Source organism: Bubalus bubalis, chromosome 12 (genome assembly GCF_019923935.1).
Source record: "Bubalus bubalis isolate 160015118507 breed Murrah chromosome 12, NDDB_SH_1, whole genome shotgun sequence".
NCBI lineage: Eukaryota > Metazoa > Chordata > Mammalia > Artiodactyla > Bovidae > Bubalus > Bubalus bubalis.
Window position 1 is genome coordinate 100,722,963 of NC_059168.1, and position 22,099 is coordinate 100,745,061.

At 44.2% G+C, this 22,099-nt stretch overlaps 1 protein-coding gene across 2 annotated transcripts in view; it reads left to right on the plus strand.

Moving 5' to 3' along the window:
* Window positions 1-1,362: 1,362 nt before the first annotated feature.
* NUP214 (nucleoporin 214) overlaps window positions 1,363-22,099 on the plus strand; it is a 91,610-nt gene continuing 70,873 nt past the window's right edge. For both annotated transcript variants that reach the window (XM_025261864.3, XM_025261865.3), the window contains exons 1-13: window positions 1,363-1,586; window positions 3,946-4,141; window positions 4,774-4,925; window positions 6,284-6,482; window positions 7,380-7,450; window positions 7,973-8,036; window positions 8,663-8,766; window positions 10,545-10,651; window positions 11,265-11,331; window positions 13,554-13,680; window positions 15,499-15,660; window positions 19,525-19,984; window positions 20,901-21,073. In XM_025261864.3, coding sequence (XP_025117649.3) covers window positions 1,386-1,586; window positions 3,946-4,141; window positions 4,774-4,925; window positions 6,284-6,482; window positions 7,380-7,450; window positions 7,973-8,036; window positions 8,663-8,766; window positions 10,545-10,651; window positions 11,265-11,331; window positions 13,554-13,680; window positions 15,499-15,660; window positions 19,525-19,984; window positions 20,901-21,073 — 2,083 coding nt within the window. In that variant the 5' untranslated portion in view covers window positions 1,363-1,385. The remainder of the gene's footprint in view (window positions 1,587-3,945; window positions 4,142-4,773; window positions 4,926-6,283; window positions 6,483-7,379; window positions 7,451-7,972; window positions 8,037-8,662; window positions 8,767-10,544; window positions 10,652-11,264; window positions 11,332-13,553; window positions 13,681-15,498; window positions 15,661-19,524; window positions 19,985-20,900; window positions 21,074-22,099) is intronic.

Here is a 22,099-nt window from a genome sequence, read left to right on the forward strand (position 1 = left end):
TGTATTCTGGGGATGGTTCTGACACTCAGGAAATTCAGAAGAGCTAGCTCATATAGTGACAAAGTGAATGAATGTATCTGTGTACCAGGCTGTTAGACATTGAACTTCCTTTACTGCATACAGCAACCCCATGAATAAGGTTCTAGTGTATCAGCCTTGCTTGAAAAATGAGAAGCAGGCTTGGAGGAGATAAGCAGTTTGCTGAAAACCAAATAGTAAGCAGCAGAATACGCCCCCTGGAGCTGACCCATGTGATCCAAATTAAGAATCTGTGTCCTAGAGCGTCTATAATAAATCGCTCAGTTGTGTCCGACTCTCTGCGACCCCATGGACTGTAGCCTATCAGGTTCCTCCATCCATGGGATTTTCCAGGCAAGAGTGCTGGAGTGGGTTGCCATTTCCTTCTCCAGGGGATCTTCCCGACCCAGGAATCAAACCGGGTCTCCCGCAGTGCAGGCAGACTCTATCGTCTGAGCCACCAGGGAAGCCCAGTATTCCACTACAAAAATCTCTCCTTTGGACTGTGTAATAGTTGGCAATCAGCATATCCAGACATGCTGAATTCTAATCAGGCCTTCACCACTTTTTGACTGAGGGGAACCGGGGAATCTTCTTGACTTCTCTGTGCTTCTAGTTGCCTCATCAGTTAAATGGCAACGATAATCCCTAGGTGACTAGGACGTCTTGAAGATTCAATTACACATGGCTCAGTTGGTAAAGAGACCGCCTGCAATGCGGAAGACCTGGGTTCAGTCCCTGGGTTGGGAAGATCCCCTGGAGAAGGGAAAGGCTACCCACTGCAGTATTCTGGCCTGGACAATTCCATGGACTGTATAGTCCATGGGGTCGCAAAGAGTCGGACACGATTGAGAGACTTTCACTTTCACGGGCTCTTGCTCCAGAAATGACTACCTTGAAAAAAGTAAACAAAGCTGATCGCTGGGGTCCTTTAATCTCCCCTTTCAGCCTTCAGAAACACCAGGGGCGAGGCCCCGTCCCATCAACTTTCTGAACACCTTTTCCTTCCGCACCCCGTCCAAAGCCTTTCTCAGAAGCTGCCCCTTGGAAATATTTGTCAAGCTCCTAACATCTTTGAAATCGAAACTATTAATAACCACCTACATCCAAAGATTACTGTGAAGCCTCAACGAAACGAGCGTGGATATCTCGCGCTTGCATTACAGACTAAAGGAAACCCACACGAGTCGAACCCACGCCACCTGCAGACGACAGCGGCGGCCCGGGAGCAGACGGGCGCAGGCGCAGTGACTGCCAGGTCACGCCTCCTACTCTCCCGAGCCGACCAATGGGAGGCGGCTGCTAGGAGGCGGCCGCGCGACTTCAGAAGGTGCCCTCAGCTTTCCTCAGCCACGCCGCGGACCGAAATGCGTGCCGTCACCAGAAGCGCGCCGGAAGTGCGAGTTGTGCAGCTCGTCGCAAGCTCGGAGGGGAGGAAGTTGGCCTCGGAAAGACCTGGGCTGCGTGGGCCAGGCCGCGGGCGGCGGCGGTGGTGGCTCCTTTCACCAACTGAGGGCCGCGCGATGGGAGACGAAATGGATGCCGTGATCCCTGAGCGGGAGATGAAGGTCAGGTGTTGGCCGGGGCCTCCCACCCTTCCTTAATCCTGGTGTTGCCTTGGCGCCTCCCTGACCCGGGAAGCGCGGGTGTCCGCTGCCCCGCCTCCTGACTGAACGGTGGGAGGCCATGCAAGTTCTTGTTACCGCGTCCTGGAGCGCTCTGCCGTGCAGCCGGCGTGAAAGCCCCACGGAATGTACTTTCCGCGTCCCCTGTTGGTCTTGTGCGAGCCTCCTGAGTTATCGTAGTTACTTTAATGTGGTCGTCGGAGTATGGGAATAACTGTTGTTTATTGAGCGTTTGCTTGCATGCCAGGCACTGGTAGCTATCACAGCGACCCTAGGAAGTACTTGTTAATGTAGAGGAGCAAATAGAGGCTCGGAAAGTAACTTACCCAAAGCCGCCTTTGACAGGCGGACTGAAATCTAGGTTGTTGTGAGCAGTTTTAAAGATTCTGTCCTCTGTCGCTGAACTAGTTCAAGCCTGTAACCCAGGCTTGCTTAACGCAGAGCAGGGATCATCCCTTATCCTACAGGCGCTTTTGTTTTTGTTGTGTTAGTCGTTCCCGACTCCTTGGGACCCCATGGACTGTAGCCCCCTGGATTCCTCTGTCCATGGGATTCTCAGGCAAGAATACTGGAGTGGGTTGCCAAGCTCTCCTCCAGGGGATCTTCCTGACTCAGGAATTAAACCCATGTCTGCCGCCTTGCAGGCGGATTCTTTACTGTCTGAGCCACCAGGGAAGCCCACAAGTCCTTTAATTAACTAGAATTGGAGGTCCGTTTTTGGTACTGGAAATCCTCCTGAAGTCAGGAAACTTGAGAGGATCAGATGATCCAAATCTCAGCTCAGTTCAGTCGCTCGGGCATGTCCAACTCTTCGACCCCATGGACTGCAGCGCTGCCAGGCTTCCCTGTCCATCACCAACTCCCAGAGCTTGCTCACACTCGTGTCCATAGAAAGGAAATATTAATAAGTAATGGGAAGATTTTAGGCATTTGGACAACAACTCACTGAAATGCATTAGGAAGTAGTAATCCATACCATGTTAAGAGTAGAAGTCTCTTCTTGAGAATCTCTGCCAAGGGTGACCAACCCAGTGAGAGTGTGCCCTGTTCCTCATGTAGGTTGGGGCAGAAGGATAAAAAGGTTTTAGAACCACAGACTCAGAAAATGGTGGTCTCACATTGAGTTTCTGATTACCAAGACCCAGAGGTTATCAGGATGAGAATTAACAAAAAACTGAAAACTTTATGGTGCTGGAGAAGACTCTTTAGAGTCCCTTGGACAGCAAGGAGATTAAACCAGTCCATCCTAAAGGAAATCAGTCCTGAACATTTATTGGAAGAACTGATGCTGAAGCTGAAGCTCCAATTCTTTGGCCACCTGATGCGACTGACTCGTTGGAAAAGACCCTGATGCAGGGAAAGACTGAGGGCAGGAGGAAAAGGGGGCTACAGAGGATGAGATGGTTGGGTGGCATCACTGACTCAATGGACATGAGTTTGAGCGAGCTCCGGGATTTGGTGATGGACAGGGAAGCCTGACGTGCTGCAGTCCATGGGGTCACAAAGAGTCACACTGAGTGACTGAACTATGGTCTCACCTGGAAAGCCGTGTGGATGTCTGATCACCATATGCAGTTGGAATTAAGAAGATTATTTCAGTTACTCTTTTACCAAATATGTTTAAACATCACATCCAAGGAAATTAGTATGTGGGGATCCTGTAGAAAACACCGTGTAGTGTAGTGTAGTGTAGTGTAGTGAAAGTCGCTCAGTCGTGTCCGACTCTTTGCGATGCTATGGACTATATAGTCCATGGAATTCTCCAGGCCAGAATACTGGAGTGGGTAGCCTGTCCCTTCTCCAGGGGATCTTCCCAACCCAGGTCTCCCGCATTGCAGGTAGATTCTTTACCACCTGAGCCACAAAGGAAGCCATAGGAAACACTATAAAAGTACACAAATGAAGGCTGAGAAAGGCTGTCTTTGGTTTTTATGTCTTTTAGAGTGTAAGCAAAAGGAGATTTACATTCTTTTCACTAAAACCTTGATTTAAAGATAGGTTTAGAGTTGAAGGGAAAAAAATATGTATAGTACAACTTAATGTGTGCATGCTCAGTTGCATCCAACTTTTGCAAGTCCATGGACTGTAGCCCACCAGGCTCCTCTTTCCATAGAATCTTCTAGGCAAGACTATTGGAGTGAGTTGGCATTGCCTCCTCCAGGGGATCTGCCCCACCCAGGGGTCAAACCGGCCACACAGTCTTTACTCTCAGGGTAATATATATTTTGGTGTACCAGAATATGACAGGTAATGTAGTGTCCTATTTTCCCTGAATTGATCTTGTTTTGACCCTGCACCATAGGATTTTCAGTTTAGAGCACTGAAGAAAGTGAGAATCTTTGATTCTCCTGAGGAGTTGCCCAAGGAACGCTCAAGTCTGCTTTCTGTGTCCAACAAATACGGCCTGGTCTTTGCTGGTGGAGCCAGTGGATTGCACGTTTTTTCTACTAAAAATCTTCTTATTCAGAATAAACCTGGAGATGATCCTAATAAGATAGGTAAGTTACTCGGTTTATGTTGCATGATAGAGAGAGGAACATAGTGAAGTGCTAATGTCATTTGCTTCTTAAGTTTTACATAGTAAAAGTAAAACTACTGTTAGTCCTGAGGTTGACCCCCAAGAAGAGGAAGTGCTAGATGGGCTGCTGGAAGCCTTCCTGGGTGTTCTTGCTGGTCCTTTGTATTTCTCTTCTGATGACTTGTTCCTCTGAACTCAGAGGGAAGAACGGCTTACCTTTGTGCCACACATTTTTTTTGTTGTTCAGTTCAACTTGGGTTCTGGCTCTCTAGGAGAAGAATTTTGCTGCATAGCCTTTTAGTCGTCATAACAGCATCATTCACACAAATGGGAACGTGTTCTGTTTGGAGCATTGTTGCAGAAATATGGTACAGGACTAGATTGAACCAGAGCTGTGGTCACAGTTGGTTTCCCCAGGCCGTATGAGGGAGAGTCCCTGCAATACTCAGTGCAGCGTTAGCCATCTGTAAGGAAGCTGCAGTTCTTCTGCACAACTTGGTATCAGGGTGCGTACGTTTATGTAGATGCAAGAATGGTTTCACATAGACCTGAATAGAGTTTGTGGCTTATGCTTCAAACATTCCATTTTCTGCTCTGTTTTTTTGTTTTCAGTCGATAAAGTTCAAAGCTTGCTGGTTCCTATGAAATTCCCAATACATCACCTGGCCCTGAGCTGCGATAACCTCACACTGTCCGTGTGCATGATGTCCAGTGAATATGGTTCCATTATTGCTTTTTTTGATGTTCGCACATTCTCAAATGAGGTAAGCTGCTGGCAGATTCTAGGGACTTAAGAAGAGTGCCTGGTATTGAATCATAACCTAGAAGTTCCTGGTTGACCTTTGAATTCTTTTTCTAGATTTGAATTCGGGTTTTTAAGAGGTCCTTAATTATAGAATCATAAATCAAGATCTTTGCGATAATAGGGACTTCAAGAAATTATTTTGTAACACCATCGGCCCTAGGGTGCTGTCATTTCTCATTTACACTTGAGACAGCCAGAGCCCAGGGACTCTTAAGTGACTCGCCTGAGGCCACAGAGTTAGTAGATGGTGTCAGGAGTCCCTGCATGCTGGGTCTCTGGCCTCCTCCTGCAGTGTTCTTCATCCCAGGCTGTTTAGTAGCGGTGATAGTAAGATTGAGTGTTTGTATTGACCGCGTGCCAGGCCCTGTGCTAGTGCTTTGCGTGCCGTGTTTTCATTCACGCCTGCCCCTCTTGGCTCTATACTAGCCTTATACACTCGGTATCGTGGTCTTCATCTCAGAGATGGAGAAACAGGCCCAAAGAGTTAAGTAACCATCCAAGAGTACAGCAGTACTTGGGGGGTTTTGTTTGTTTGAGGCACTTTTTTTTTTTTAAGTAGAAAGGAATTTCTTGATTCCTCTCCTGGGGAAAGGGGGATGCAGCAGGCTCATGCCCCTGAAACACCACGCCTCAACCCCAGAGGCTTTGGCGAGCAGTTTCGCAGCAATGGCTCAATGGCGGGGTTGCTGATAGAAGATTAGCATGTGTGCGGGGCTCGCACACCTTTAATGTGGCTTCAGGTGGTCTCTCTTTCTTTCTTTTTTATTAAACATTTAATTTTGTTTTGGGATATAGCTGATTAGCAATGTTGTGATAGTGTCAGCTGAACGGTGAAGGGACTCAACCATACATATCGAAGCACCTTTTATATCGTTAATCTTTCATTAGCCTTCGACAGCAAATCGTTCACTGAGGCTATTTTGGAATTTTGAAGCCTGCTGGGGCTTCTGCGTACCAATTAAAATAAGTTCAGTATTTTAAGATGAGCACTCTCTAAAATTCAAGGACCCAACACTATTAAGAAGCAGAGTCTCAGTTTTTATTTTGTTTATGCTCTTTATCCATTATTTTGCATTTGCGTATTCCCTGTTGAGAGTCCCTCTAAGTATGCTACAATAATTGATGGCCATTTTCAAAATTATGTTAAAATTGTCTGTAACTAATAGACTGTTGTGTAGAGCTACAGTTTTTTTTCATGGTCACGGGGAAAACCGAACTGTAATCTGAGAAAACTTGCATATTCAATAATTTTCTTGGACCACTGAATGTCTCTGTATTTATCTGTTTATTTTTGCCTCTGGGCATTTGTTTTAAAAGGCTAAACAGCAGAAACGTCCGTTTGCATATCATAAGCTCTTAAAAGATGCAGGAGGCTTGGTGATTGACATGAAGTGGAACCCTGCGGTCTCCTCCATGGTGGCAGTTTGTCTGGCCGACGGCAGCATTGCAGTCCTACAAGTCACAGAGACAGTGAAAGTGTGTGCCACCCTTCCTTCCACAGTAGGAGTAACGTCTGGTGAGTAATGACGTCTTTTACTCTGTAACATATGGTAATGGTCATCTATTTAAAAATTAATCTCTGAGGAAAAAAGCAAATGGGGCTCTTTGTCATACTTGTTTTTTGGTAGAAGTGGAGAGAGTGTATTTTATTTCTGTAGTTACTGTCCTTGAAGCCACACAGCACACATGATTTACCTTCAGTGTGCATGGGCTTTCTGGTGAAATGTTTGGGTATAGAAATGTTTGGTTTAGAACTGTGTTGTTGAAATAATTATTTTGACCTAAAAGATCAGACTCTGAAAGTCATTTGTACCTTAGGGGGAAAACATTAGAAAATATCCAGTAGAAGCAAGAGAAAGATTTCTTGATATTTGAAAACCTTTTCTACCCTCCTCGATTTATCTAAAAACTGGAGTTTTCTGCACTTTACAGCTTTCTGGGCAATATTCCATTGAAAAAACCTTTTTAGCAACTGATTCAATGGCCCGGTAACAAATCACAGTTCGACTGTATCATCAACATGATGTTTCTTTTTTTACTTTGCCAAGTAAGGATGACCCCACAGTCTTCCATGGACTGATAGAAAGAGGAACACAAAGTGGTAATTGTTGCCATTTAGTCGCTGCTAAGTCATGTCGGACCCTTTTGCAACCCCATGGACTGCAGCACGCCAGGCTCTTCTATCCATGAGATTTCCCAGGCAAGAATACTGGAGTAGGTTGCCATTTCCTTCTCCAAGAGATCTTCCCGAGCCAGGGATCAAACCTGCACCCCCTGCATTGGCAGGTGGATCTTTTACGCTAAGTCACCAGGGAAGCCTGAAGTGGTGATTACGTGGCTGTTTTGGTACATATCTCATGGTTTGCTCCATTTTCTTCAGTTTTTAATTGGTAGTATTTTCTTCTTTGCCCAGTGTGCTGGAGCCCCAAAGGAAAGCAGCTGGCTGTGGGGAAGCAGAATGGAACTGTGGTCCAGTATCTTCCTGTAAGTCTTGCCTTGGGCTTCAGAGTGTTTTTATCAAGTAACTGTTTTGGGGTTGGTTTGGTAGTATTTTTGCTGTTTTTTCCTATTAAAATATAACTTATATTCATTGCAAAAAATCTGTCTGTACCAAGAGAATGCAGGAAAGAGTTGTCGCGTGTCCACTCTGTCATCCTTTTCCTGTGGTCTTCCAGAGATAATATTCATGAATACTCTTCAGTATAAATTGGCAGAGAATCTGTGTATGTCTGATCAGATCTGATTGAGAAGGAGAGTCTCGCGGGCAGTGCTGAGGCCTGTGCTGTCGTGTGTTCCTCCTGTTCTCTGCAGGGTACAGGGTGGTGAATGTGGCGGAATAGGTTTGAGGTTTAGGTTCTGTTTCTTCTTTATCATCACAAAAAGTTGTTACATGAAATTTGGTACATGTTCTTTTAGGGCATTGGCCTGTAAAACGATAATACAGTTGTTGGAGTTGCGGTCTGGGGATTGCTTTGTTTGACACTGTTTTTTTCAAATCTCTTTCAGACTTTGCAGGAAAAAAAAGTCATTCCTTGTCCTCCATTTTACGAGGCAGACCATCCCGTCAGAGGTAACACAGCTGCCTTTCTTACTAGGCTGACGTCTAATGAGGCACTGTCTGTACTGCAGAAATGTTAGACCGTGTGAGGTGCCTGCACACTGGCTCAGGAGGGTGCTGGTGCCTCCTGTGTGAAAACTGTCATTGTTTCAGTTAGCTAATTAGGTCTCGATCCCTGGGACGGGACGATCCCCTGGAGAAGGAAATGGCAACCCACTCTAGTCTTCTTGCCTGGGAAATCCCGTGGACAGAGAAGCCTGGTGGTCTACAGTCCATGGGTGGCAAAGAGTTGAACATGGCTACATGACTGAGCACAGCATACACACACGATTAAATCACCGTAACAGTAATTCTCTAGTAGATACCTGTGTCACTTGGTAAATGACGTTAAATGGATCCTGACTTTTTTTTTTTTAATTAGAATTCTTCATTATTTGCTTTGATTTTCATCTGCTGGGGGTAAAATACCACTCTGGAATGAATTTGGGCTTTTTGAATCTTTGTGAATTATATTTAGTGAAGTCTGGGCCTTTTTAAAAGCTATAGTAGTTGGATATTTATCTATGAGCTGATAGTTTTATAATGTACAGGGGTTATCCCAAGCACAAAGGTGGTTTATTAGGATGTGTGTCTTTCAGTTCTGGACGTTCTGTGGATCGGCACATACGAATTCACGATAGCGTATGCCGCGGCGGATGGGGCCTTGGAGACGGCTCCGGACGTGGTGGTGGCTCTGCTCCCGGTGCGTGTGTGAAGGCTGTCTTGATGATTTGAGAATCACAGAAGTCTTCTAATCAAGTCAGAGGCTTTAGGCGTCTCTCTCCTTTCCTTACTGGCAGTGCTACCACTTGAGGTGTGCGATTTTTTTTAACGCTGCACTAGGGGCCTGAGGTGGAGAAGGCAATGGCACCCCACTCCAGTACTCTTGCCTGGAAAATCCCATGGACGGAGGATCCTGGTAGGCTGCCCGTGGGGTTGCTAGGAGTCGGACACGACTGAGCGACTTCACTTTCACTTTTCACTTTCACGCATTGGAGAAGGAAATGGCAACCCACTCCAGTGTTCTTGCCTGGAGAATCCCAGGGATGGGGAGCCTGGTGGGCTGCCGTCTGTGGGGTCGCACAGAGTCGGACACGACTGACGAGACTTAGCAGCAGTAGCAGCAGCAGGGGCCTGAGGACCAAAATGGTGGTGTCCACTTAGAGCATGTTCTATTGTTGAGTCACATGGTGAAAAAAATCCTAAAACTTTAAGTTGTAAACTGTGAGTTGTGATAGGTGTTAATCTGATGAAGTCATTTTAGAAAAGCAAGAAAATACCTTGATTTTCAAAATTCATTCACTTTTTCAGCGACTGAACAACAAAGTGTGTCAATATGCAGTGGTACCATTTTTAATCTTTGCCAATCGGATATGAGAAAAAAGTGCCTCGTTTTTATTAACTCTTTTGGGTTCCTGACAATATCAAATTTTAAAAATAAGTTTGTTAAGGTGCCTTATTTCAAGATTCGGAGAAGGCAATGGCACCCCACTCCAGTACTCTGGCCTGGAAAATCCCATGGACGGAGGAGCCTGGTAGGCTACAGTCCATGGGGTCGCTAAGAGTCGGACACGACTGAGCGACTTCACTTTCACTTTTCACTTTCATGCATTGGAGAAGGAAATGGCAACCCACTCGTGGTCTTGCCTGGAGAATCCCAGGGACGGGGGAGCCTGGTAGGCTGCCGTCTATGGGGTCACACAGAGTCGGACATGACTGAAGTGACTTAACGTAACGTATTTCAAGATTAAGATTTTCTGTTCCCAGGGATAATACTAACACTAGCATTTGCTGAGTACCGTTTATGTTCCATGCACTGGATTAGAAACTTTCTATGTATCCTTTCATAGCTCACTTAAAACAGCCTTTGATGTAGACTTTTTAGGTCCATCATTTGTTGTTGCTGTTCAGTCGCTGAGTTGTGTCTGACTCTGCGACTGCTTGGGCTGCAGCACGCCAGGCCTCCCTGTCCTTCACCATCTCCTGGAGCGTGCTCAGACTCATGTCCGTTGGGTCGGTGATGCCATCCAACCATCTAACCCTCTGTTGTCCCCTTCTCTTCCTGCCTCTGATCTTTCCCAGCATGAGGGTCTTTTCTAGTGAGTTGGCTCTTTGCATCAGGTGGCCAGAGTATTGGTGCTTCAACTTCAGCATCAGTCCCTCCAGTGAGTATTCAGGATTGATTTCCTTTAGGTGTAGGTCCATCATACATAGGAGAAAGCATTATCAGAGAAGTTGAGTAATCTATCCATGCTGAAGTGACAGACAGGTTTGAATTCAGTTTGGTCCATGGCCAATGTTTCTGTTCTTTGTATTGTCTTTATAGTGTGTCTATGTATTTTGAGTGTATTTTCTTTTTTTTTTTTTTAGTATATTTTCTCATAAAACTTAAAGGATTTTATCTTTTGAGATTCTTAACTTTGTAGGATTAAAGAAAAATCACCCATGAGATTTTTTTTTTTCTCACTCTGTTCAATGTAGAAAAAAGAGGAAAAGCACCCTGAGGTGTTTATGAACTTCATGGAGCCCTGTTATGGCAGCTGTACGGAGAGGCAGCATCATTACTACCTCAGCTACATTGAAGAGTGGTGAGCTGCGGACGAGGGGGCACACCTGAGCCATTTTGTCCTGCTTGTTCTGTCTCCTCTCTGTGAGAGAGGAGAATAGAGGTTGGAGATGCCCTAAACATATATTCAGCTCATGTTGGATAATGCCCTTCTGACTGCTACATCTGTTTCCCCAGTCTTGAATTATGTACCTCGAATACACACTAAACTTAAAAATCCCATTTTCTCAATAAGTCCACTGATGACTTAAGAAAATACAGATATTTAAGGAACATATTAAAAGTTTCCCTCTGAGCTGAAGTGTCCCTTTGAAAGATGGATTTCTTGAAACAAAGCTTCTCTTCCTTCAGTTAGGTTATTCTCTCCTCAGGGTGGTATATTTGTTGGGCTCTGAATTGATTCTGTAGTGTTTCCCCTTTGTCTTAAGTAAGGAGACAGTTGGCTGAGTCTCCAGGGCTCTGACCTATGGACTAAAAAGTAAAGCTTTACGTCCAAAATCTTCTTACCTTCAACGAGGTAGAAAAGCTCGCCGTTCTCCTTGATAGAGCGAAGCTTTGTAGGTGTCGCACTGGCTGCAGTCGAGGTACAGCTGTTGCCGTTTGAATTTAATGGCCTCCGGTTTTATCCTTTGAAGGGATTTAGTGCTGGCAGCATCCGCGGCTTCCACAGAAGTCAGCATCCTCGCGCGACAGAGCAGCCAGGTAAATGTTTCTCTTTTGCCACTTTTATGTGATGTTGTTCTCAGAGATTTTGGAGGGTTTAACTGTGAGGTTAAGATTTAGCTGAAGTCACACCCCTTTTATTGAGTTTCTGGATGAGAGCACAGCTTAAAAAAGCTGTGGGCCAAATGGCTCGGGTATTGTGTTGGACAGACTTGGGTGTTGGATTCAGCAGTTCCTTCAGTGTTATCTGAAGCCCTCTGCTTGCACCCTCCATGAATACCTCATAACCATGGTCGTAATCAAATGTATTCCAATAGGAGTGTACCTGGGTGTGTAGGAGGCTTTTTCTGCTTTGTTCTGTTTAACTGTCTTTATTTTCTCCTTATTACTTGAATCTGCCTCTTCTATTCAATGAACTATAACCCATCCTTGACTATGGAAGAGACATGCAAGTCAGACCAAACTGTGACTCTTCAGAAATACCTTGTTTGGAAAACCACCAGAAAGCTAAAAGCATTTGTGTAGACAAGCCCCCATCTTCTTCCGCTTTGTGCTCCTTGCAGGCCAGAGTGGGCTGAGGTTGTCACACTACCCTTATGCAGAGTGACTACACAGGAGACACAGCTCCTCAGCCGAAAACTTTCCTTTTTAAAAGTCTACCTGGAGTTTGAAAATGTTCTGTGCATCCTGTTCCTCTTCAACCATTCAACATTTATCCATCCTTCTCTTGAGTGGCAAGGTGGCCCACCATGAGTGCTTAGCTCTCAGAGTCCCGCACTCTTGATTTGCTGCTCTTGGATTAACTTCAGTAACAGTCTCCTGATAGCACAAGTATTTTATGTATTCACACATTAAGAAACTCTTTGCTTTTTGCTTTTTATCAAAGTAATTTATGTTCATGGTTGAAAAGTCAGGTAGTGGAAAAGGGCTTATACGTGAAATATCAGCCCTTCCCATCCTGTCCTAGTCTGTTCCGTTCTCTAAAAGAGACTATTTTTAACTTGTGGTCTCTCTCTCTTAATGGTTATCTCCTTATCCCGAAATAATAATCTACTGCATCACTGGTTATCGATTGTTAACTTTAAATTATTAGCCATGACGCAAATGAGGATTTAGCTCACATGTGGCCTTTAGACTTCCCCGTCCTTCCTTTCAATAGGATTAGAGCACTGTTTTAGTCTCTTCTGCTTGTTACCTTTGAACATTTAGTGATCATTTTTACCTTCGATTCTTACGGTTTTACCGTGTACGGTCTCTCATGATCTTCCGAGCTGTGAGAGGACCATCTCAGTACCCACCCTTGCCTTTGGCACACCTGCTCCACGCCCACCTTTCAGGTGTTGTCACCTGCATCTCATATTCCACAAAACCAAAGCTGATATTGGTGTATTTTGCCCTGTAGTGATTAGCAAGCTGTCTTTGTTTTGTGTACTGTTGTATTGCCGATTGTTTTTCAAAGTTGGAACCCGTTTCATTTACTAACGTTATTGTGAATGTGACTGTTCACTTCATGCCTAAGGCTTGGATCACGATTGCTTTCTTTCCTGAACAGTTTTTTTGTTTTTCTGTTTCTCGTTGAAAATTATTCCTCCTTTAATTCATGCTGCCCAGTTTTGATCAGCATTGAAAGTTAGACAAAATGTCCATGATTTTTAAAAACCAGGAGTCATTTGTTGTAGGGAACAGATCCCACTCAAGCAAACATGAGCCAAAGGGGAGTTTATTGGAAAGATGTGGTGGTTTCTCAAGGAATCCAGTGGCAGGAAGATTGACCAGTGTGAGGAAATACACTGAGAACTAGGAAGATGAGCTGAGGTCACCTTCTGTCTCTGTGGTCGAGTGAGCACAGGGCATCCGGCAGCTTTCTAGGCTGTGTGCTCACGACCGCAGTCGTCACCTGGCGCTCCTGGTCCCCATCCAGATTCCTCAGTGCAGCTGCTGACTGGCTCCATGCGGCTGTTAGATGGTCCCCCTGTGTCAGGAGTCCACTTGGATGTGGAGAACACGTCAGAGAATGTTCGTGATAGTGATATTTATTCACCAGACAGGAGCTTTGTACACCAGGAACAGATAGAAAGACTTGGAAAAGGAGCCCCTTGCTTCCTGCGGGGTTCATAGCTTTTAGACTATGTTTCCAGATTTTAGAGTCCCAGGGAATGCAATACTAAACCAAGTGAGTTCCCTTTTTCTCCTCTCCTATTTGAACAGTGCTGGAGAAAGCTCTAACCAACACTGTATCTTCTACTTGTTCTTTTTTCCAGAATAGTTGGGAATCTTGGCTGTTGGAGGATTCTAGTCGAGCTGAACTGCCTGTGACAGACAAGAGTGATGATTCCTTGCCCATGGGAGTTGCCATAGATTACACTAACCAAGTGGAAATCACCATCAGTAAGTATAGTCTGTCATAGCTAAGCTACGTGCAGAAATAGTCTTCTTCCCATCATGGTTAATATTCAAATCCAGCTCTACATTTTCACGATGGAACTTTCTCTGCCATGCACTTTAGCTTGTCATAGTGTGTCTGTGTAAAGAGTGAGACAGAGTGCACTATACCACACTCGTCTGATTTAAGTGGATATTCATTGACCAAGGTCACACACTCTGTGTGTCTCTGTGTATATAAGAATATGGCTAAAATACAGAACACCGACTTCATAACTTTGTTTCTTTGCCCCTCCTGGTTTCCCAGGGCCTCCCAGGCAGGTGGTGTATCCCAATACTTGGTTCGATGGCTTGGATAAGAAAATGGAGGCCTCAAGCACAGACTTCCACATGGGGCCTGAGCATGTGCTCTGAGTCTGTCTTCTCCCCTGCTGATATCTTGGCAGGGCTGCAGTCCCATGAAATGTGAACGTGAGAAACGGATCTAGAGAGCAAGCTGGTGGTTGTGAGCAGGGAGAGGGAAGGGGAGGGGCATTATAGGAGTTGGGGAGCAGGAGGTACAAACCGCTGGGTGTGAGACAGACTACAGGGAGGCGGTGCACGCGGCCAGTGTAAGTGGGGTGTAACCTGTAAAACTTGTGTAAAGAATTAAGAGAATTAAAAAAAAAAAAGAGCCAAGGAGACAGTATAATGAAAAGGCAGCGGAATGGAGTGGAAAAAAAATCTATAAAGCATGGATCTGATAAGGGGTTAATACCCAAAATATATAAGGAACCCATGCAACTCAATAGCAAAGTGAAATAAATAACCTGATTAGGAAATGGACAGAGGACCTGAATAGACATTTTTCTAAAGAAAGCATGCAGATGGCCAACGTACATTAAAAGGTGCTCGACATTACTAATTACCAGCATAGGGAACTCTGCTCAATACTCTATAATGACCAAATGGGAAAGCAATCTAAAAAAGTGGATGTGTGTGTATATATACACACACATATATATAAATGACTGCTTCACTTTGCCATACAGCAGAAACTAGTGCAACGTTGTCAATCAGCTATGCTCCAATAAAAACTTTTTAAAAGTTTTCACCACACACACAAAATGGTCACTACATGAGCTGAGCGATGTGTTTATTAGCTTGGCTGGTAGTTATTTCACAGTATGTGTGTCCTTCAAATCATGTTATACACCTTAAGTACATAGCCATTTTTATTTGTCAGTTTTATGTGAATAAAAGTGGGAATGTGTATATATATTTTTAAAAAGGCATATACTATGTGCCTCATTTTAGAGAGGTATCTGCATCAGGCACCACTGAGTTCCTTGTCCTTTCCCTGACCAGACTGTTTGGTCTGATTCACTCAGTTACTTTTGATTCTCACGAAGACTTAATTGACAACATACATGCTTATCATTCAACTGTCAAGGACTCACTTTGCCATGTCCTTCTGTGTGTTTTCCCCAAGAGTCTCTTCTGTCATTTTTCCTGGAGACTCCTGTGTTGGTCGGGGGAATGCTGAACCTGTCTCCGTGACACCGGGACACACATGAAAATCAGAGCTTTGGGAGAGTCAGAGCCACTATGCAACTGCTGGTGTTGCTCTGTGCAGCTGGCAGTACCCTGGCTGGCTGATCGCTGCTCTGCTTTAAAGAGCCGATTCATAAGGGCTGTTCAGATCCAAATCAGAGCGAACCAACCGCAGCTTGTATGCAGATGAGTCCAGTGGGACCCCTTGCACTTCAGCCTGTCTTCCCCTCCCACGCAGGGGCCGTTCCGTTGACTTGGCTCTTCTATTACCTTGGTTTTCTTTTTTAACAGATGAGGAGAAGACTCTTCCACCTGCTCCAGTGCTTATGTTGCTTTCGACAGATGGTGTGCTTTGTCCTTTTTACATGATCAATCAAAATCCTGGCGTAAGGTCCCTCCTCAGGACACCAGAGCGGCTCTCGTTGGAAGGAGAGCGGCAACCCAAGTCATCAGGTGTGTGCCTCCACTGCCCCCCGCACCCCGGTTGTGGCCAAGAGGCCTGCAGGCTCGAACAGGAGTGTCTGCTGGGATGAATACTGTGAGGTTGCAAAGTGTTGTCAGCCAGTCTGTCTCTTCAAGGCAGGACCAGTCTTCCCCTTGAACAAATGCACATACTTGCTGTCTCTCACCCCCAAGCTTTATTCACCAACCTTTACTTTAGAGAAAAAGGAAGCTCAACCCGATGGATCCCATTAGGTAATTTACTAACAATACCCTGTTGTAAGACCCCACATTATATGATCTGAAACCCAACATGTTTAATGTGAGAAATTGGTTAAGTGATTGTACATCCATACAGTGAAATGCCATGTAACAGTTAAAAATGTTATATTTATTAACAGAGAAAGGGCAGAACATGCCATGAAAGAGCACTATGATTCCTTTTTTTATGAGAAAAAATATACATTAAAAAACAACTTGTAAGATACTAAAAGGTAGATAGTGGCTACTGATGAGAACATGGAAATTTTCTTTTCTCTTTGTATTTAATTTTCTTTAGTTCCTCCCCCCACACTCCCCCCTCCACCCCCGAAGGTATCGCTTAAGTAATACATGCTTATTGGAGGAAAATTGAAAAATACAAAAACACTTTAGAGCCCATTAGTCATCAAGCAATAGCCAGTCAACATTTTGGTATATATTCTTTATGTCCATGCTACTGCTAAGTCACTTCAGTCGTGTCCGACTCTGTGAGACCCTATAGACGGCAGCCCACCAGGCTCCCCCGTCCCTGGGATTCTCCAGGCAAGAACACTGGAGTGGGTTGCCATTTCCTTCTCCAATGCATGAAAGTGAAAAGTGAAAGTGAAGTCGCTTAGTCGTGTCAGACTCTAGCGACCCCATGGACTGCAGCCTACCAGGCTCCTCCGTCCATGGGATTTTCTAGGCAAAAGTATGCATGCATATAAATGCCAGTCTGCATTTTCAGCATTTTCTCAATGACAGTCACCTGTGAGAACAAAATAAACTTTTTTAGAAGGTCATTGTTTCATATTTTGGAATTTCACTTGTATTTCTCTTTTCGAATTCTGTGAGTATATAACTAGTAAGCTTTTTCTCTTCTAATATAGTTTTTAAAGCTCATAGTGTAACCATTTCTATATCTGGTAAGAAATATGTGGACCAGTGGGTTTGGATATGGTTGAGAACACTTAAGAGTGTCTTATCGCACTGCTTCCCAGTGCAGAGTGAATTGTACATCATAAATAGAGCCACTTGGATACTTGGGCTCCTATCAACTGTCATTGTGACCCCAAGTAATATACTAGGTGCCTTTCGTAGACTGTATCGGTGCTGTTATGTTGGAAAATCTCAACACAGTGTGTACTCTTGAGTTGTTTTCTTCCCTTTAAGTGGTCCTGAGTCCCCTGAACTCCCTACACCCAGTTTCTGGGTCCATATATAATAAGCAGTGTGCCCTGTGAAGTCAGAGCCTGGGGAATGATGTTTGTTTCTTTTTCTTTCTTTCTTTTTTTAAAAATACTTATTTGACTGCTTCAGCTCTTTATTGTGGCCTGTGAAATCTTCCGTTGCAGCCCACCGTCTCTCTAGTTGAGGCACACGGGCTTAGTTACTCTGTAGTATGTGAAATCTTAGTTCCCCAATCAGGGATTGAACCTGCACCCCCTACATTGCAAGGCGGATTCTTTACCACTGAACCACCAGGGAAGCCCCAGGAAGTATTAATAGATTTACTTGTATTTATACTTTCAAAGAAGTGTGAACATTTACTTGGGGTTCTCTGTTTTCAGAAAGTGGCATTTTTATGTGCTAAATCACTTCAGTCATGTCCGACTCTTTGAGACCCCATGGACTGTAGCCCACCAGGCTTCTCTATCCTTGGGGATTCTCCAGGCAAGAATACTGGAGTGGGTTGCTCTGCCCTCCTGCAGGGAGCCTTTCCCAACCCAGAAATCGAACCTGCATCTCTTATGTCTCCTGCACTGGCAGGGGATGCTTTACCACTAGTGCCACCTGGGCAGCCCAGCATTTTCATGGTTGTATCCTAAGTATTTGATTCTTTTAGATACAATGAGGATAAACTGTCATCTCTGACAGTTTGAAAGAACCAAGACCTGTAAATATTTTGATTGAAAAATATTGCTTTCTTAGTTATTTGGAGATTAATTTTGGAGAATTTAGAGAATTAACTTGTTTATAGAAAGTTTGGAAAATAGAAAAAAATTTAAACTTGCCTTTTTTCTTCCAGTGTTTTTTCATAAACATCTTTCTTCATAGTTGTGATCATACTATATACATAGTTGGTATGCAGTTCATTTATTTAAATTTTAAGTGTTTTCCAGGTTCTTATGCAATTCTTATGATTTAAGAATGTTTAATATTCTGTTGAATATATTTTACCATTGGGTTGTATTAAATATCTTTTTAATTTTTTAAGTTATTTCATAGGCATTATTCTTAGAATTGGGATTACAAGGTTCATTTTTTATGATTTTTTTGAGACTTAATGTTTTCTCAAAGATTGCTAAATTAGGTACCTGGTAACAAAAAGTTTCAGGTTTATTTTACCCCTTCACCTAGGGGATTATATGTATTTATATTTTGATAATTTAGAGAACCAAAGTATGCCTCATTTAATTTGTGTTTCTTTGACTAGAGAAAATGTATATATTTTCTTCCTGTGAATTAGATTCCCAGCGTTTATCTGTTAAAGTCTCAGGACTTCCCTGGTGTTCCAATGGTTGGGACTCTGTGCTTCCAATACAGGAGGTATGGGTTCGATCCCTGGTGAGGGAACTAAGATCTCTCATGCTTCGAGGCATGGCCAAAAAATTTAAGAAATAAATAAATGAAAAATTTAAAGTCCCCAAAGTTTTTGTTGTTGCTTTTATATTTTGGGGTTTTTTTAATTGGTTAATTTTTGACTGCATCCGGTCTTCACTGCTGCGTGGGGTGAGCGATGCTGAGTTGTTGTGAGCAGGGGCTGCTCTTTAGTTACGGTGCACGGGCTTCTCATTGTGGTGACTCCTTTTGTTGTGGAGCCCAGACTGTAGGGCACCAGGGCTTCAGCGGTTGTGGCACATGGGGTTGGTTGCCCCAAGGTATGTGGAGTCTCCCCGGACTAGGGATCCAACCCATTTGCCCTGCACTGGCAGGCAGACTCAACCACTGGACCATCAGAGAACGCCTCAAAAGTTTTTTAAAATCTCAATTTTTATTTAAAAAATAAAACATATTACTGTCATCGGTTGCAGATTTTTTTTCAGTATACCTTTTGGTTGTATGCCTATTTTTGTACTTAGTCAAATCTTTATCTTTTGTGATTTTGGGGGTCACTTTTAGGTTTATCAGGTTGTTAGACACTTGGACTTAATTCACTTTTTGCCGCCTTTGTTTTGAGATATAGTTATATATATCCTTTTGTATATCTCAAAACAAAGGAGATATATCTTTGATTAAACTGGAGTTGTTTTAGTGACTATTGAGAGGCGTAGGTCTGAGTTAAAGTTTTTTCCCGATAATAAAATATTGCAGAATGACTTACTTTTCACTGTGACATCGAGAAGTGTTTTTTCTATATTACTCAAGTTGATGTTTAGGAAGACCTGTTAGTCTAATGTCTTTCTGCATTTTCTTTTTCCTTCAAAGTTTTAGATATCTTGCCATATGGAATGTTTGCTATGGAAAGTTCAACATCAGCTCGCATTTCTTCTCCCCACAACTTTGGAATGAGGACCAATTATTTCTGGCTTCCTTCTTCCACCAACCCTTTTCCACTTGCTTCCTGCAATGTGGACCTCCAGTGTCATGGCGTTAACTTGTCTCTTCCCTTTTCCTCCCTGTGTTTCCTTGCAGGAAGTATTCCCACTACCCCCACCTCCCCTCAGGCCCCGCAGAAGCTCGATGTGCCGGCTGCCGCGGTGCCTGCCTCTGTGCTGCCTTCATCACAGGCCGCCCCCACCTCCACCTTCTCTCTGCCGTCAGCTGTGTTCTCCTTTGGTTCTTCATCTTTGAAGTCCTCTGGTTCTGTCCCTGGGGAGGCTCCTCTGAGTTCCAGTGGCTCTGACGGGGCCAAAGCAGCCCTGGTCTCTGGCGCTTCGCCCTTCCCTTTTGCTCCTCCTTCTCAAGCCTCCCTCGCGCCCACGCCTGTGGCCTCTCCCATGATGCCCTCAGCTGCTTCATTCTCCTTTGGATCATCGGGTTTTAAGCCTACCCTGGAAAGCACACCAATGCCAAGTGTGTCAGCTCCAAATATGGGAATGAAGCCCACCTTCCCACCGTCAGCTCCTGCAGTCAAGGTCAACCTTAGCGAAAAGTAAGTAACACTTCAAGTTTGACAGGTAGAGATAGCGCTTGTTTTTCACTTACATGTGGGATCTTAGTTCCCTGACCAGGGATCTAAGTTCCCCACATTGGAAGGCAGATTCTTAACCACTGGACCACCAGGGAAGTCCTACGTGTATCTTATTTTTTCACTTCTGTACCTGCTTGTTTTGTTCTCACCACCAGAATATAAACCTTTTGAGAGAAGTATCCCTTATACCTTTTACCCTTTCGCATAATTGCCATTGAGTATAAATACTACCAGCTTCCCCCTCCACTCTTCTGTATCTTCCCTTGTTACTGTGGAGGGGATGCCGGCTGCTGTCATTGTTGATAATAAGTTGTCATGCAGCCGCTTCATTCTGAAGGTTGCCTAGTATTCCATTGTGTAACACTGTGATTTATTTCACTAGTCATCTGATGCTGTATACTTATATTCTTTACAGACATTTGCTCTTTTAGGTGAAACTTACTTCCCCTTCCTAGCAGACCGTCAGCATCCCAGAGATAGTAACCTGCTCTCATCTTCCATTCTCCTTCCCCAGAGATGATCATCCCACGAGTCCTCAGTAATTTCCTTGACAAAGGGAGGGTACTAAACTCTCCGAAGTCCAGTTGAGTCCCACCTTCTTTTTTCACTCAGCCTGATAGGATAGACAGTAAATGTTTTGTATCATGGTAAACTTAGTTTTGTCATCATATTAAGTATGTATTTGATATTTTCATTCCAAATAAGCAGATGATGAATGTTTCCATGCAGCCCTCACCTTTTGTAAGAAATAGCTAAACATTTGCACTTCCTAAAGGCAGAAGAGTCTAGGAAGTTACCTTTTGATGATCACTCATTACTGTTGCGAACAATCCCACAGCAGCAGGCTGTTCTGACCCACTCGGGCTGCCGTTTTCAGGTTCACAGCTGCAGCCACCTCGGCTCCTGTTCACAACTCACAGAGCACAGCCTCAATGCTGCCCTTCTCGGCCTCCAAGCCGGCTTCCTCTGGACCTCTCAGCCACCCCGCGCCCCTTTCAGCATCATCCAGTTCCTTGTCATCCAAGTCCTCAGCCACTCCATCAGCATCAGGTATGATTTTAAGCAAACAGCTTCAAAGCTCAGTCCCGAATTCCCAGATTAGCATTTCTCCAAGTTATTTAAAAATCCTAGCCAACATGGCTGGACTGGATTCCTTTTTCTTGCTTCCTGTAACTCACACTGAAGTCCAGTGGCTTTTGTACTCCAGTTTGGAAAGATTCATAATGGCTTCAGTGCTTGTCTCTGTCTTGTGGGGCATTTGTCTTCACGTAGAGCTTGCTCTCCATGCAGGTCAGTCACCAAGCAAGTCTTGAAGACACATAGACGATAAGGAACCTGTGGAGGCTTTCTGCTTATTTCCTCTGGTGACTGTCCTGGATTTTCACACTCAGCCCTACCATAAGCAGATTTTTTAAATAAAGATCATGATAATGGTTATATCCAGGTTGAAGTGCATTATACAGCTCAACGAGCAAATGTACCCACCCTGTCTTTTTCTTCTTTCAAACCTCGGAAAGGCTGCATATTATAATCTGAGTATCATTCCTTACCCTGAGAGTCAGCATCATGCACTGTTCCTTTATGTCTTTCTTTCTTTTTTAAATATGAATTTATAGTTTGGTGAGCTTGGATTCTTTTTCTTTTTTTTAAAACAAAGTCTTTTTGGCTGCACTGGGTGTTTGCGCTCTGTGCACGCTCTCTGCAGTGGTGGTGTGTGGGCTTCTCCTCGCGGAGGCGGCTCTCGCTGCAGAGCGCAGGCTCTAGGGCACACGGGCTCCAGCAGTTGCAGCACATGGACTCAGCTGCTCCCCGGCATTTGGAATCTTCCCGAACCAGAAATTGAACTCTTGTCCCCCGCACTGGCAGGCGGATTCTTAACCACTGTGCCACCAGGGAAGTCCTGTGTCTTTCTTTTTTAATGTAAATTTTTTTCTAAAACATTGGAAAGTTAATCACAGATATCAAACACTTCACCCCTAAGAACTTCAGTGTCTCTCTCCTAAAAACAAGGGCACTCAATACATTATCACACTAAAGAAATTTAACAGTAATTCAGCCTGTAGCCCGATTCACATT